The sequence below is a fragment of the Hippoglossus stenolepis genome, chromosome 1 (assembly GCF_022539355.2).
Source record: "Hippoglossus stenolepis isolate QCI-W04-F060 chromosome 1, HSTE1.2, whole genome shotgun sequence".
Lineage (NCBI taxonomy): Eukaryota > Metazoa > Chordata > Actinopteri > Pleuronectiformes > Pleuronectidae > Hippoglossus > Hippoglossus stenolepis.
Window position 1 is genome coordinate 24,153,149 of NC_061483.1, and position 13,548 is coordinate 24,166,696.

The 13,548-nt window shown below is 41.3% G+C and overlaps 1 protein-coding gene across 1 annotated transcript in view; it reads left to right on the forward strand.

Moving 5' to 3' along the window:
- Positions 1-13,548, forward strand: part of LOC118111678 (granule associated Rac and RHOG effector protein 1) — a 32,867-nt gene that overhangs the window by 2,914 nt on the left and 16,405 nt on the right. Inside the window, exon 2 of the mRNA XM_035160490.2 lies at positions 9,418-10,835. Within this exon, the coding sequence (XP_035016381.2) occupies positions 10,332-10,835 (504 nt within the window). The 5' untranslated portion in view covers positions 9,418-10,331. The remainder of the gene's footprint in view (positions 1-9,417; positions 10,836-13,548) is intronic.

Here is a 13,548-nt window from a genome sequence, read left to right on the forward strand (position 1 = left end):
ATGCTATGATGTCCATCTCTGTCCTACCAGTTACAATCATAGTATGGTTTGGATGCAGCTCCACCGTTGTGTGTTAGGTAATAAACACGTTTGGCAGCTCATGCCTGAGAGATATGCAGGCTTGTGTGTTTTGCGTTTCTATTGTGTGACAGGATTTTCATTTGGATGCACAGAACTAACACTATTTACACCGGTGTGAGGCGGGAGGCGAGGGTCTGTATTTTCTCTTATCCTGAGATGTTTCAGCTCCACATGTTTCAGCAGAGCTTATTTTGCACACCTCAATCAAATTTTGCCTGATTTCTAAGCAGAACTGAACAAGATGCCATTCCTCATCTGAAGGGAAATAGCCAGTGGGTTACCGATATGGGGGGAGAGGGCTTGTGTTGTGGCATGGGAAATCTAACCTTTGTTTCCTGGGAAACCAGTTTAGTCTTGGCTTTTAGTCAGTTATTTGCCCCTCAGTCAAATGTTCCCAACGCATGGATGCTTGAGATGATCAAAAGAACAAGAATCAAGGCTAACATGAAACTCTTGAGTAATGTGATGCCTAATCCTTGCAAGAAATATTTTTCTTGTGCTTTTCCATGATCAGGTCAGACACCAGGGTCCGCTACTAAACAGCATGGAATAGTGGAACTAATGCACCACCCAGATATATGTGGGTTAGGGGTATGTCCTGCCGGTTAACATATTTGAAACATACTCTCTTAAAGCCACCCCTGGTAAAGGAGACTTCTCTTTTGTTTCAGTGCAGTAGGTTGTTGTTTTGTTTGACTCATAATAACTTTCTAAGTTGCTACACTTCTTGGCGTATATGGCTCGATTTTTATTGCGGAAATCCACAGCAACAGTTCTGCTATTTGTGTGACCAAGCCTGACTGTCTGACCTCTGTGGCACCTCTATATCCTGCCTCATTGTGCCGAAAGTGGAGAAAGAATATATTCTCACTTTTGTCCTCGCTAAAAATACAGCGCCCTGGTGGCTGGCATGCAGCACAACCTGCAGCCTCAGTGTACAGCCTGCTCGATATAGGCTGAGGGAAGCTTTTTTATCCCCACAGGTTGCCACTAGCCTTTCATGAATGGAACTGACATCAGAGCCTTTCATCACCGCTCTCACTTGTTGAAAGCCACCAGTTGGGTACACTCTCTGTTGTTCACCGCTATTCTGGAGAGGATACCTGAGCTAATTTTGTTTGCGTACTGTCAAGCACTGAAAGGCATACTTTGTGCCACAGGCTCTGATTAGATCAAATTAGATGGGGCTTTTTTTAATTAACTAATGTGTGCATTTGGGAATAATTTTCATCTTGATTCCCTACAGTGAAACTTGATAGACTTGATTTTAGATTAATTAGTACAGTTGTTCTGGTACTTGGTATTGGCAGATATGCAAAGTCCAGATATCGGAATTGGCATTTGCATCAGTAAGGGATAAATGGTATCGGAACATTAATAAATTACATTGATGAGTAAATTCAATGTTTCTTTTGTTTCTGTGGTTGTTAGAGCACATTATCTGATGAAGACAAAGACGCATGTTGAAATGTGTGTTTGCATATGTGAGACAGACCTGTGGGGCCCTCAAGTATGTCCTTTGTTAGAGTGGCCTGTCTGCTATTTATATTGGAGCCATAAGCTACTTACAGTGTCTCTTATGACAGCACAGGTCAGCCTAATATTATCCAGCCCGGTCACCAACTGTATCAGCCTCTTGACTGATATGACTATTAGGTTTTGTCCTAACTTAACTCAACAGTGGTTTGCTTGAGCAGCAGGACAAGTTTTACTACTTCTTTAGAAAGTGCAGACTCTTCCAAGAACTGGCAACGATTTTACAGAAAAAAGTGAATATGAACAGCTTTTTTTTAATCAGAGTAATGTATTTTTAGTTTCAAACCCTCAGAACAAAAGTGGGACAAAACCAGGATTAGTTGTGTGAACAAAACCAAACATTACCCCCTAAACCACCCAAAACCTGCAGCTGCCTGCAAAATATTTCCCGGAGAATTGTATTTATGACGGAAAATCTATTCTTGCAGTTAATATTAAATCACAGCCAAGGCCTTTATTTTTCTCCTCCTTCCACAAAGTCATGCAGCTGCATGTGTGAGAGTTTTTTTCGGCCTGGTGGTATGAGGAGACCAGTGGCTGCCACAATACTCTCCTTGTGTTCTGTGGGCAAGAGGAGCCTGGCTCAGCTCCTGTCACACAGTTGCTCATGGCACTTGTCCTGTCATTTGGACTGACCTCCTCGACCTGTCTGCTGATTCTCAGACTTCTCTGCAGCTTATCTCCTCCGCGGAATGTCTTCAGGAGCCTCTCCTATCAAATACATACTGAACAACGTTGTTTTTACAAGTTGGATGGTAAATGTATCTGTCTTTCTGTCCAGCTGTTGCAAAAAAGCAGGTCAGGAATATTTATGTATTAATTTTCCTGACCTCCTTTTCTGCATTTGAACTCACATTAAGAGGGTTCTGGGGAAATGCATTCCTTTGCTTCATTGGCAACAGATGTAGAGGAGAGCATTTTTTTTTCTTCTTCTTTGAGCTGAACCTTTTGGAGTGTCTAAAAACAGTGCAGCGTGGACCGTAGGGCAGCTGTTTTGCCCATGGAGGCTGAAATAGACTTCATGAGCGAGCTAATGTCAGGCCTGTGGCTGGAGCGTCGCAGGGTCCCACGTTTGCCTCACAGTGGCAGATGGATAAGGAGCTGTCAGCATGGGTAACAGCTGCCCCATCCATGGCCATTAAGCTACCTTAGCTTGGATGTGACAGCCACACAAAGATGGCGGCTGATCCAAAAGTAACCGCTATTGGTGGCAGTGCTGTTCAAGTTACAGAAGTGGGCTTGTAACCGGAGGGATGGCTGGTTGAGTTTTATCAAAGCTGTTGTGGAATCTGTTTGTAGAAAGTGAATAAAATAAAAGACGAGTTCTTCTCAAAAACAGATGTGGAGGTGCCTTAGAGCTATGGCACTCGTATGCCTGAGTGGTGATGCTCAGAACCGATAGTAGAAGGGTACAGATGTACCGGGCCCCCTCCCAGGTGTAAATGTGTGTCACAGTATGAATGCAAAACAGTTTGTTGAGGAAAGATGCATGTTAGTTTAGTAAAGTTTCTCAGGATTAAAAGGGAATTTAGTTTTATTTTTGGGGGGGTTAGAAGATTTAGTCCTAATGTTACTGAAAGGTACAGTCAAATTTCATGCGAGTAACTGTAATGCTACCACTGTAAGAAAGGTCCTCTTGTTGTCTGTTGATTGCGGGTTAGGGTTAGTTCCAATTATTTGCTCCGAGGTTTGCAGGTAAATCCTAATCCCTATTGTGATTTACTACCCATACTCAGTGGCATACTTGGCCTGACGTTTTTGTTACTGGCGACAGGGAGCTTGCTCCAGGAAACCTAAACCCCCTTCCTGTTGCAGTGTAACAGCTGGCATGTACGGTGAGTGGGGAAGTAGAGCTAACATTAGCCCTGAGCTGCCCCTACTGAAGGAAGGACATTAAAGTGGGCTGGCACATCTCCAGTGCATCCGGAGGGACTCTCTTATCACATGTGTTTGTTTGGGTGCAACCTCTAATACAGTATGCCCTGCAACAGGAGGCTGGCAGCCAATAGAGTTACCCCAAGAAGCTTGCAGGCCTCATTAATATTGATGCCAAGTCTGCTTCTCTTGGAATAACCTTTGTTTACGGAGCATTATAGCCAGGAAGGAAACGTTGACCACTAACGCACTCTAATAACCCCACAGAGATAAATTATATCTGCCTGAAACAACCATGTAGACAACCATGTGAAAGTAGCCCACAAATGTCTCTACAAAAAATCTTTTTTTGTTGTTCAGGCTGAATGAACTGTGACTCACCTAATCGGTTCCAACTTCTGTTCCCTCTGAGGAGAGTGGAGCCATAAACTACATAAAACCATTGCAAGCTTTTCACCCTCAAAAAGTCAAACTCCACAGAACTAAAGCCACATGCCATGTTTCAGTAGCAGACTACATACTTATACCATACAGTATATCCTGTTTCATGAGGTTCTTTCAGTTAATTTATATAAAAATCCATTTAATTTAGCTTGTTTTACAGTTGATGCAGATGTCAAACTGTGAACACCACTGTTAATTAAAACTAACAAAAAGAAAATGTTTTCTCAGACTCAGTTAAGTGGACCAGCAACAGCTAATGAGGCTTGTCATAAATCTGACATGCAACCAGTCAACAGATAGTTCAAATAGTCTGAGCTACAGTACCTTTTTCCCAGAATGCCTTGCGAATCACCAGCAGGCCTGGAGAGAGACCCACAAATGTAGTATTTTCTCCATTAATAAGGATTTAAGAATTACGATAATTGTAATATTAATGTCGCATTTATTTAGCCTAGGATACTAAAACGAATACCAAAGCAGGAACTTTTTGGCAATGTGTGCTAAAAATCGACAAAGAGCTGGCAACCAACGCATTTCTGACCATATGATTCTTCTTCTTTGGGTCTCGCTTTGTGCTGGATTTTCTGAACCGCAATGTTCTGATCTCAACAAGTCCAGAAAAATTACTGAGTAGACACCAATCATAGGCTGCAAGCATTGATTTACATTTTTATGTTGTCATCACGTAGACGTCTCACAGAAGGTATTTAACAGTACAGTGGAAACCGCTTATAGTGATCACAGATATAATGATTGACCGTTTATATGGATTAAAAAGCTTGTGACACTTATTTTGATACAAAATATAAATACATTTTCTTCAAACCTATAAAATAAAAATTAAACAATACTATTTTGTATTTTAAATACATCTATTATCAATACTGCCCATCCCTGCTCACAGTGATATTATTTCCAGCTGTGATCAGATCCACTTTTTAACTCAAATGTCCGGACAAAGGGGTCCGGACTTTGTGCGGAGTTTGCCTTAAGCATATGAGGAACACAGAAGGAGATTGTCTGGGTCAGACGTGTTCACAATGACAGGAAAAACACTGGAGCGTTCAGGTGAGGGATGGCGTCTGATAGAACATCCAGGAGGGAGGACATTACGCATGAATTCAACAGTGGAGATCACATGTTTTTGTGTACAGCACATTGACACCAGTGTATGCCTTTATCAACAAAAGCTCTTGAATCATGTTGTTTTTTCCATGTTTACATTTTCGTCTGTGTCTTCTACACATATGGGACCTTTTTTTCATCTTGAGATGTCTATATTCTTTTAGTTTTTTATAGTTGTTGGCCGTTGCGTGTAAGAAACATCAAAAAGCCCACTAGTCCGCAATGAATCCTGCAGAGAATCTCTTGCTGTATTCTCACATGGGCTAATCCAGAGTTTTTACTTGGGGGCTGGCAGGAAAGCTACGGACATTGTCTGGAGGCTTGACTCGGACATTTATTTCACATGATTATTCAAATTCGATCAGATTTCATTGCATGTTCAAAAGCAGCTATAGAAATACAAAAATAGATGATTAAATATGACTATTTAAATAAAGTAATACAAATTAAAATAATATGGATAATATCAAGTTTTAGACCAGCACAAAGTTCGCTAATTTGGTTTCATATTGTGGTTTCACTGACCTGTTGAGTCTTCTCCAAACACTTTGATGCACTCACTGTGTTACTGTACCCGTCTCCTCCCTGTTATTTAGCCCAGCAGTGTGCAAGTGTGAGAACCTCAGTGGTGCTAACCCCAGGCTAGCTAAGCTCAGGTTTCCTGTTTACCTCGCACAAACTATTAACCGTGTCAGCTAACAAGCATTGTGGGCCACCTGGCAGGTTCTCACTGTGGCTTTAATCCCTGGGATTTAGAGAACTGCACCATTGCACTAGTTAGCTCAAACGGACTGAGTAACAAGTGGACAGTTTGTACGTGCTTTTCACACTATCACATGCTCCCTAAAGGAAAACTTTACTCTTGTTGAGCTGGCAATGTTTTGTCCCTTGAATGTGTCTGCCCAGTTTGTTAGTTGATGGTGTTTTTAGTTAACAGTGCAGAAAATAACTAATTTCATCACCTGATTGTTGCCATAAGACTATGTATGGAAATGTTCTCACTAGGTAATAAACTCATGACACCAGGATGCCTGATTGCACAGGACATTTACAAGGAAATACTTGTCAGCTCAAAATCTGCACAGCTCTTACTTTGATCTTTAATATTAGATTTCATTGCAGATAGGGTAGTGCATTTATAGGTGTGTGTTTGTGTCTGTGTATGTGTTACCTCCAGATGCTGCACATGATCTACATAATGCCACTATGGTTGTAATACTCCACATGTCTTGATATTGCTTATTCCGAGTATAACCCTATTCAACCCTATTATCTTTTGTTGAACCCTTGAGCAAGATAAATTCCCAGTAACTCTTGTATAAATGTGTATTTACACCTCTGTACCCTTGAGCACATCTTTCCATAGTAACCTTTTGGACTGTCCTGTAATGTAAGGGTTAAGCCTTTTTTGAAGCACGCCCCTTGATGAGGTCGCTAGTTTCCCTCAGCTCTGTCTCTCCACTCAGTGTTTTGGGACAGATGAGGATGGGATGATTTTTTTTCTGGGCGTACCCCTCTGTTTGTGAAAGGAAGTGAGGTTTGAAGGTCAGGACAATGTTGCCGGGATTGCGTAATGGAAGTTCTGGTTGTGAGGCCTCCACGCAGCTGCTTTGCGTACAATGTCAGCCGGCTGGATGGGGTTATCTAGTTGGGCACAATGTTTTTTTTCCCACAAGTTGCTGTTCCTGACTCATCCCAAAACACAGAAGCGTTCAGCATGGTGCTACAAGATAACACAGTGTGAATGTGCCGTAGAATGATAGTCCTGCTGTGTATGGAGCTGGTTATCTAACATATTAGTCTGCCATGTTGATGTTTGTTGCCCTGTTGAGTTTAATATAATCAGGAGTCTTTATCACCTTCAGTACAAACTAGCACGCTACATGTTGCAAAGGAGCAGGTTTGGTGATAAATTGTTTACAACTACAAGCCGCCAGTATAACATAACATTTTGAATATTAAATCCCTCAAAAAATGTTTTTATCTTTAGATAATTCAATATTATTCATGGCTTCCAATGTATAGCTGTTTTCTGACATAAACTCCAGGAAATGTCCGGAAGTTTGCCTTTCACATATGAACAACGCAGCAGGAGATTGTCTGGGTCAGATGCGTCACAACAACAGGAAAATGTCTAGAGGGTTCAACTGAGGAGTAACATCTAGGTAGACAATGAAGGTGGCAGGACATAATGTTATCGACAAAAGCTCCTGAATCTTCTTGTCTTTCCAAGGCGACATCCTAATTTGCGTCTTCTACTTTATGGCACCTCTTTTTCATCTTCCTCTGTCATCTGTATTATTTCAATTTTAACAATTGAAAAAAATTTAAATTTTCTTGTTACAAATACAGTATCTACACAAACAACTCGCTTGCTGGACAATCTCCTGCTGTATTCTCACATGGGCTCACTTGGACATTTTCTGGATATTTTACTAGGGGGCTGATAGGTAAAATTTAAACAATTTCATGAGCAAATGACTTGGGCATTGGCGTTCGCACAAATAGCCCCTCTGGAAAGTTTCAGGAAAATGTTCATTGCACGTCTGAAAGTGGCTAATGTTTCTTTTGGATGGATGGAAATTAAAAAAGACCACCAGCAAATTACTTTCTGGCAAAGTTTTTATTTCAAGTTCCTTTTAGCTTTATTGTCAGATGTTTGTATTGTTGCATGTTGCAATCAGTCATTTGCAGGTCATGTTTAGTATACCATGTTTTTGTTGTAACTATCATGTCACTGCCATCGCTTTACACGTGTCTTTGTGAAATGTGCAGTCACAAGCTAACCTTTCGCTGTCTTTGAGCTAGGTTACTTTTAGCTGTATTAAGAGATAAGTGAGAGGCCAAATTCCCTTTTGATTGTGACAATGTAAAATATTGTATTCATAATCCAGCGAAAAGGCCAAAGGGAGAAGGACAAATCACATAAAGTTTGGGTATTGAATGAGAGCATTGTGACTCCTACTATGTGCAGCGCAACAGAGTCTGCAGTGTCTTCCAACAATGGCTTCTTCCAGGAATTTCTCTGTGCAGCTGTGTTCTGCTAAACCAGACACTGCCAGAGATTCTTTTCAGAGAAGCGCTCTGTGAGGTATGGTGTTAGTAATCGTCTAGAAATGTGCAACTTTAAACCGCAGCTCTTTACCAAACTGTAGATGATATTACCACCAAGTTTTTGAGAAATGTAGCTGGAATCATCCTCTTCCAATCAGAACAGGAAAATAGCAGGTTTTTATCTGTCATGACAACAGATTATAAATCCAAAAACATCACAGATTTATGGTGGTTTTGGTTAAAAGTTGTCACAAGCACAACCATTTAATGTAGACTAAAACTGTATTTTAGTCTATGCTATACATAATTCACTAATGAGTTTCTCCTTTTTAAACAGTTTAATACAGATGTGACCTCAAATAATGTTGAACAACTCTTTCTTTCAAGGGAAACAGAATCAAGACAATCATGTAATACATAGGGCCTATAAGGTTTCTACATTCATTTTAAGTGTGAATTGCAGAATGTTAAGTAAGGAACACTGTAATTAATTATTAGAAGCAATTAAAAAAAAATAATTAGGAAGAGCAGGCTACACCAATACATCCCACTACCTCCCATCGGCCCTCTGGTCAAAGCTACGCTCCCAAAACACATGGGCAGCTGCTCAAAGCAGACCTTTCTGTGACTTTTCTCTAACTTATGACTATACTCTCTCCATTTATTGATGGCTATCAGGATGTGAAGAGGATTTCAACAAACAAGTGTTTTAGAAACAAATTACCAACCCTAACTTTAAGATAGTGGAATTGATGGCATGTCTTTAGTCTCGCATTGTGATGACTTTAACTTCAACATGTTCAGGCCTCATGTTCTCAAATGGTGTAATAAGTATCACTCAATTTCCTGCATGTCATTTCTCAGAAATGACAGTGGGGATACCGTTGGATTCTAGATGCACAGATAGATTCTTGTGTTGTGACATGTGAGACTGTGAACTGGTTTTACAGCATTATCTTACTTCAGGTTTCACTGTGAACAGCCAACGAAGTATCAATATTGATTATGCTAGGCTAATTATTGAAATTTTCAGTGGTGTATTGTTTGAATTCCTGTTACCCTCAATAGCATTCAGGCGTGTCACTAAAAACCTAACCATAGTGTTAACATGTCCTGATAATTGTATGAAAATGCTGAAGATCAAGTCAAGTATCAGTGTATCTGTTGGTCATGTGTAGAGTTACAGTGGGCAGTGCACTTTATTTTGGGTGTGTAACAGTAAAACAGTTGAAACAAAGCTCATCCTTCCTCTTGACATGATGTTAACCCTCATCTCTGTGTCTCTGCCCTTTCCTCCCTTAGGAAATGACCTAGAGGCCTTACAGATACATTTGTGCTTTTGTCGCTCCAATTCATGGGAGAACAGCAAGATCTGGAAGCGTACTTGGTTCCGCGGTGAGTAATATCTACCTCAGCCAGAAGACGAGGGAGAGACCAGGAAGCTGCTGGAGACTTGAGACAGGCAGACAGAGCTATCAGCTGGCCACTCGCTCACTGCCTACAGAGTCCTGCTATTTGAAGAGGATTTAAGACGGACTGGATCTGTCTGCCCTTCTCCCACTGCTCCTCTACCAGCCAGTGTTCAAGCCACATCCTCTGGTTCCAGCATCATTTACTCACTTGTTTTTTTTATTAGTTGTTTTCTCAGTGCTGTTGACCAGTTTCTCATTATCCTTGGATTCATTTTTCGTTTTTGGTTTCAGCTTTTAAAATTATTTTCTATTTTTATCAGTGCAGACTGGTATAGGTTTATATATGTGCTCGATAGATGCTCTATATACTGTATGAAGAAAGATTTTTTTTCTGAAGGAAAGTTAATGTGCTCGAGAGCTCAAATACTCTAAATGAAGTTGTGTTTTTGACTTTCCTTCCCTATTATGATAATTTTGTTTGAAGCTGGAAACAGAGAATCTGGAGGTGTGTCTGTGCTGTTTTTTTAAGCTGGGTCTGACGTATCTGCAGCAGGGCTGCATGTAAGAATTTCACTCAGCCTATCAGCCTTTTCCCATCGCCCCCCGACCTCACCCCTTTCTGTGCGGCCTCTCCACAGGGCAAACTGAGATGAGCTTCTGGCAGGTGGAATCCTTAGGCTGTCTTTTTACATAACTTGAAAGGTTTCAGGATTGATTGGTTTGGGTTTTTTTCTAAAAAGGACAAGAGCACTTTGCGGGGAAAACAAAGTAAAAACAGGAGCTTCCGGTGCTGTTGCACCACTTATGTATTGTTGTAGTGCACAGGAAAGTAAAATGGACTACAAGCGTCGCTTTTTGCTCGGCGGGTCCAAGCAGAAAGTGCAACAGCACCAGCAGTACCAAATGCCTGAGCTGAGCCGGACCCTGAGCGCCTCGCTGGCCTCCACTTGTTCGGCATCTTCGCCCATTGGCACTGGTGTGGGCATGCCTGGCAGCTGCCACCCGCCCCCTTCCGCTGCCACCACTGCGGTTGCAGACATCCAGCAAGGCATCTCAAAATATTTGGATGCCCTCAACGTGTTCTGCCGGGCCAGCGCCTTCCTCACAGACTTGTTCAGCAGTGTGTTCAGGAACTCTCACTATTCCAAAGCAGCTATGCAACTGAAGGACGTGCAGGAACACGTCATGGAGGCGGCCAGCAGGCTGACTGCAGCAATAAAGCCTGAGATTGCCAAGATGCTGATGGAGCTGAGCGCTGGTGCCGCAAATTTCAAAGACCAGAACGACTTCAGCCTGCAGGATGTTGAGGTAGGTGCTCGCACAGAACCATGCACCATCTCACTAATACTTGTAGAGCTTGTTCACACAGAAAACCGGTGTTGACTTAAGTAAAATGACTGTCCCATGTCTGCCACTAAACAGAATAAAGTATTGACATTGAGGTTTAGTGTTTGCTCTCCTGGAAAGAATTAGCTAAGCTCACAAGTTGAGGCGCTTCAGTTAAGCACCACATGACTTCCATCATATTCATTTACCGATGACTCGCCTTCTAACAGTGGTGCTAAGATGCTTTGCTGCTTTCTGTCAGGAGGCTGGCTCTATGAATCAGTGCTTCCTGGCTCAAATAGGATCCTCACGCCCAGTGTTAAGCTGGTGTCAGGATGTGAGAGTGAAGTGTGAAAAACACAGTGGTCATTCAGAATACCACACCAATTATTCCACGGGCGCCGGATTTGCTGATGTGTTAAATGTAGAACCCTGTAGCTGAAGTATTTTCTATGTCTTAATAGTGGAGGATTTGTAGTGGAGCACGAATTTAAAGGCACGGCCACGATGTTGGAAGAATTTTTTCTCTGACTATCTCCCCATTACACTTTAGATTTTGTCCATTTGTCTTTCTAGTTCTAGGATCAGACACAGGCATATACAGTATACACGTTTGTGTCTGAGCATTAGTTACAGGTTGGTTAACATGGGGTTGTCCCTGTTCAAACAAGAGGAGTCTGATATCTGCCACATCTTGTATACATATATTTGCTCAACAGAGCTGAGGAGAAGAAGGGAGAAGAGCAGAACATGACCATTATTAAGGAGAGTAGACATTATGGTTGAGAGAATTAGACACTACCAATAATCACAGCGTACTAATCCCATCATTGTTATAGAAACCCCAGCTCACTCAACCCCTGTCAGGGGGTTCATGAAGTCAGGCTACATAACTTGGGCCGACTCTGTCAGACATTTAAAAGCAGGTTAATTTCAGGTTATAGCTTAATTCTTAAAAAATCTGCACAAGGAAGAATTCAAAAAGACTTGAGTTTGTGCTTTGAGGAGTACTGGTCATGAATTGATAAATTCATTACATCATGATTATTATTAATACATTCGTGTTGTCAGTTGCTGTAATTGTGCTGTCCTAACTAATTGTCTCGCATGGTGCCATCAGCATCAAGTAGCATTCCAGCTGTGCCCACACCCAAACGGCCACCAACATGAACCCCTTATTTTCTTATGATTACGACAACTGCTTGTTTAGCCTGCATTTAATGAACAGATGAGTCTGTGGAGCTCCCTGTGAATCTGTCTACCCCTGTCTTCAACTGTTGTCTTGTGGAGGCAATGAATTGAGTATATTCATAGTGTGACTTGAGTTCAATAATTACTGGAATTTTAATTCAGTAAAAAAAACATTTGGAAGAATTAAAAAATTCAACTGAGATATATATTTTGCCTATGTACGTGGATAGTGCAAAATGTGAAGACGCAAACTAAATTCACCACAATTTTTCTGGATAGTGTATGACATAGAACGGGTTACTATACAACCACAAGAAACATCCCTTCTTCTTACTTCACATCTTAACTATTTATTGACTTACTTTTTATATGACCTCATAAATGTAATTGCTTGTTGGCATTCTGATCCAGATTTACTCACCTTTTTAAAATTCCTCTTTGCCACAGATTTATTTCTAGATTTTACATGTAATATATCTTCATATTTGTTATAGCAGGTTTATTTCAGGTTTTTTTGTTGTTTGTTTTAGTATTACATTTCATATCATGTCATATCTGGCATCAGTCACAGAACTGAAGCATGGTGCCACAGGTGGCTTCATATAGATCTAACACTGCAACATAAAGCAAAAACAATGGTCATCATCAATGCTTACATAGTAGTTATGTATGTAACAGGGAGCGGGTGCATGGCTGCAGCCAAGACACTGAAGGGACTGTCGGACCTCAGTGGATGTGGCAGAGCCCAAAACAGGAAACACTTCTGCACCACAGTCGGCAAATCTGACTCTCTGTGGTGGGATATGCACAGATGAATATTAGAGGAAGCCCAAGTCTGTGAAAGTTTAGACCGCACCGCTTGGCTCTTACATTTGCTGTCTGGCCCAAGGCATAAAGGGTTCATCTGTTAAAGCAGAGAGGGAAACACACTAATACTGCTTTACAATAGCCGTATTCCAACGTGTCAGTGGAATTAACCTGGGAGTAAAAACTGCATCAACACAAAAAATATTATGTCAGTCTAGTGTAGGTTGAATATGAGTAAATATGTTGGGGTTAAAGAGCACAGTAAGAATAATATGGTGATGGCAAATTGTAATTGTAGTAATTTTTAGATGCATTCAGACTAGACTCAAGTGGCTCAAATCCATTATTTTGTTTTGCTCACTTTTGACAGTTTTTTTGTGAACAGCACAGGTCACGTGGAATCTGATCTTTCATTTTCCCATTGGGGCCACTTTCATATCTGGTCCAAATCCAATATGGGTCAGATGCATGCGACCTTAATGTCACTCTAGAGGGACATTTCTCACAATACAGCACAGGCAAGAGTCTCTCGGTCAACATTGAAGACAGCAGCCTGTGCTAAAAAATGTGTTGACTTCCTCGGCACAATAACTTATACATGAAACCGAACATGCTGACTTGTTGACTTCCATGCAACAGCGGGCTGCGTGTGACGCAGTAGGATGTGTTGTTGTTCTTTTGTTTATGCTGATCAGTT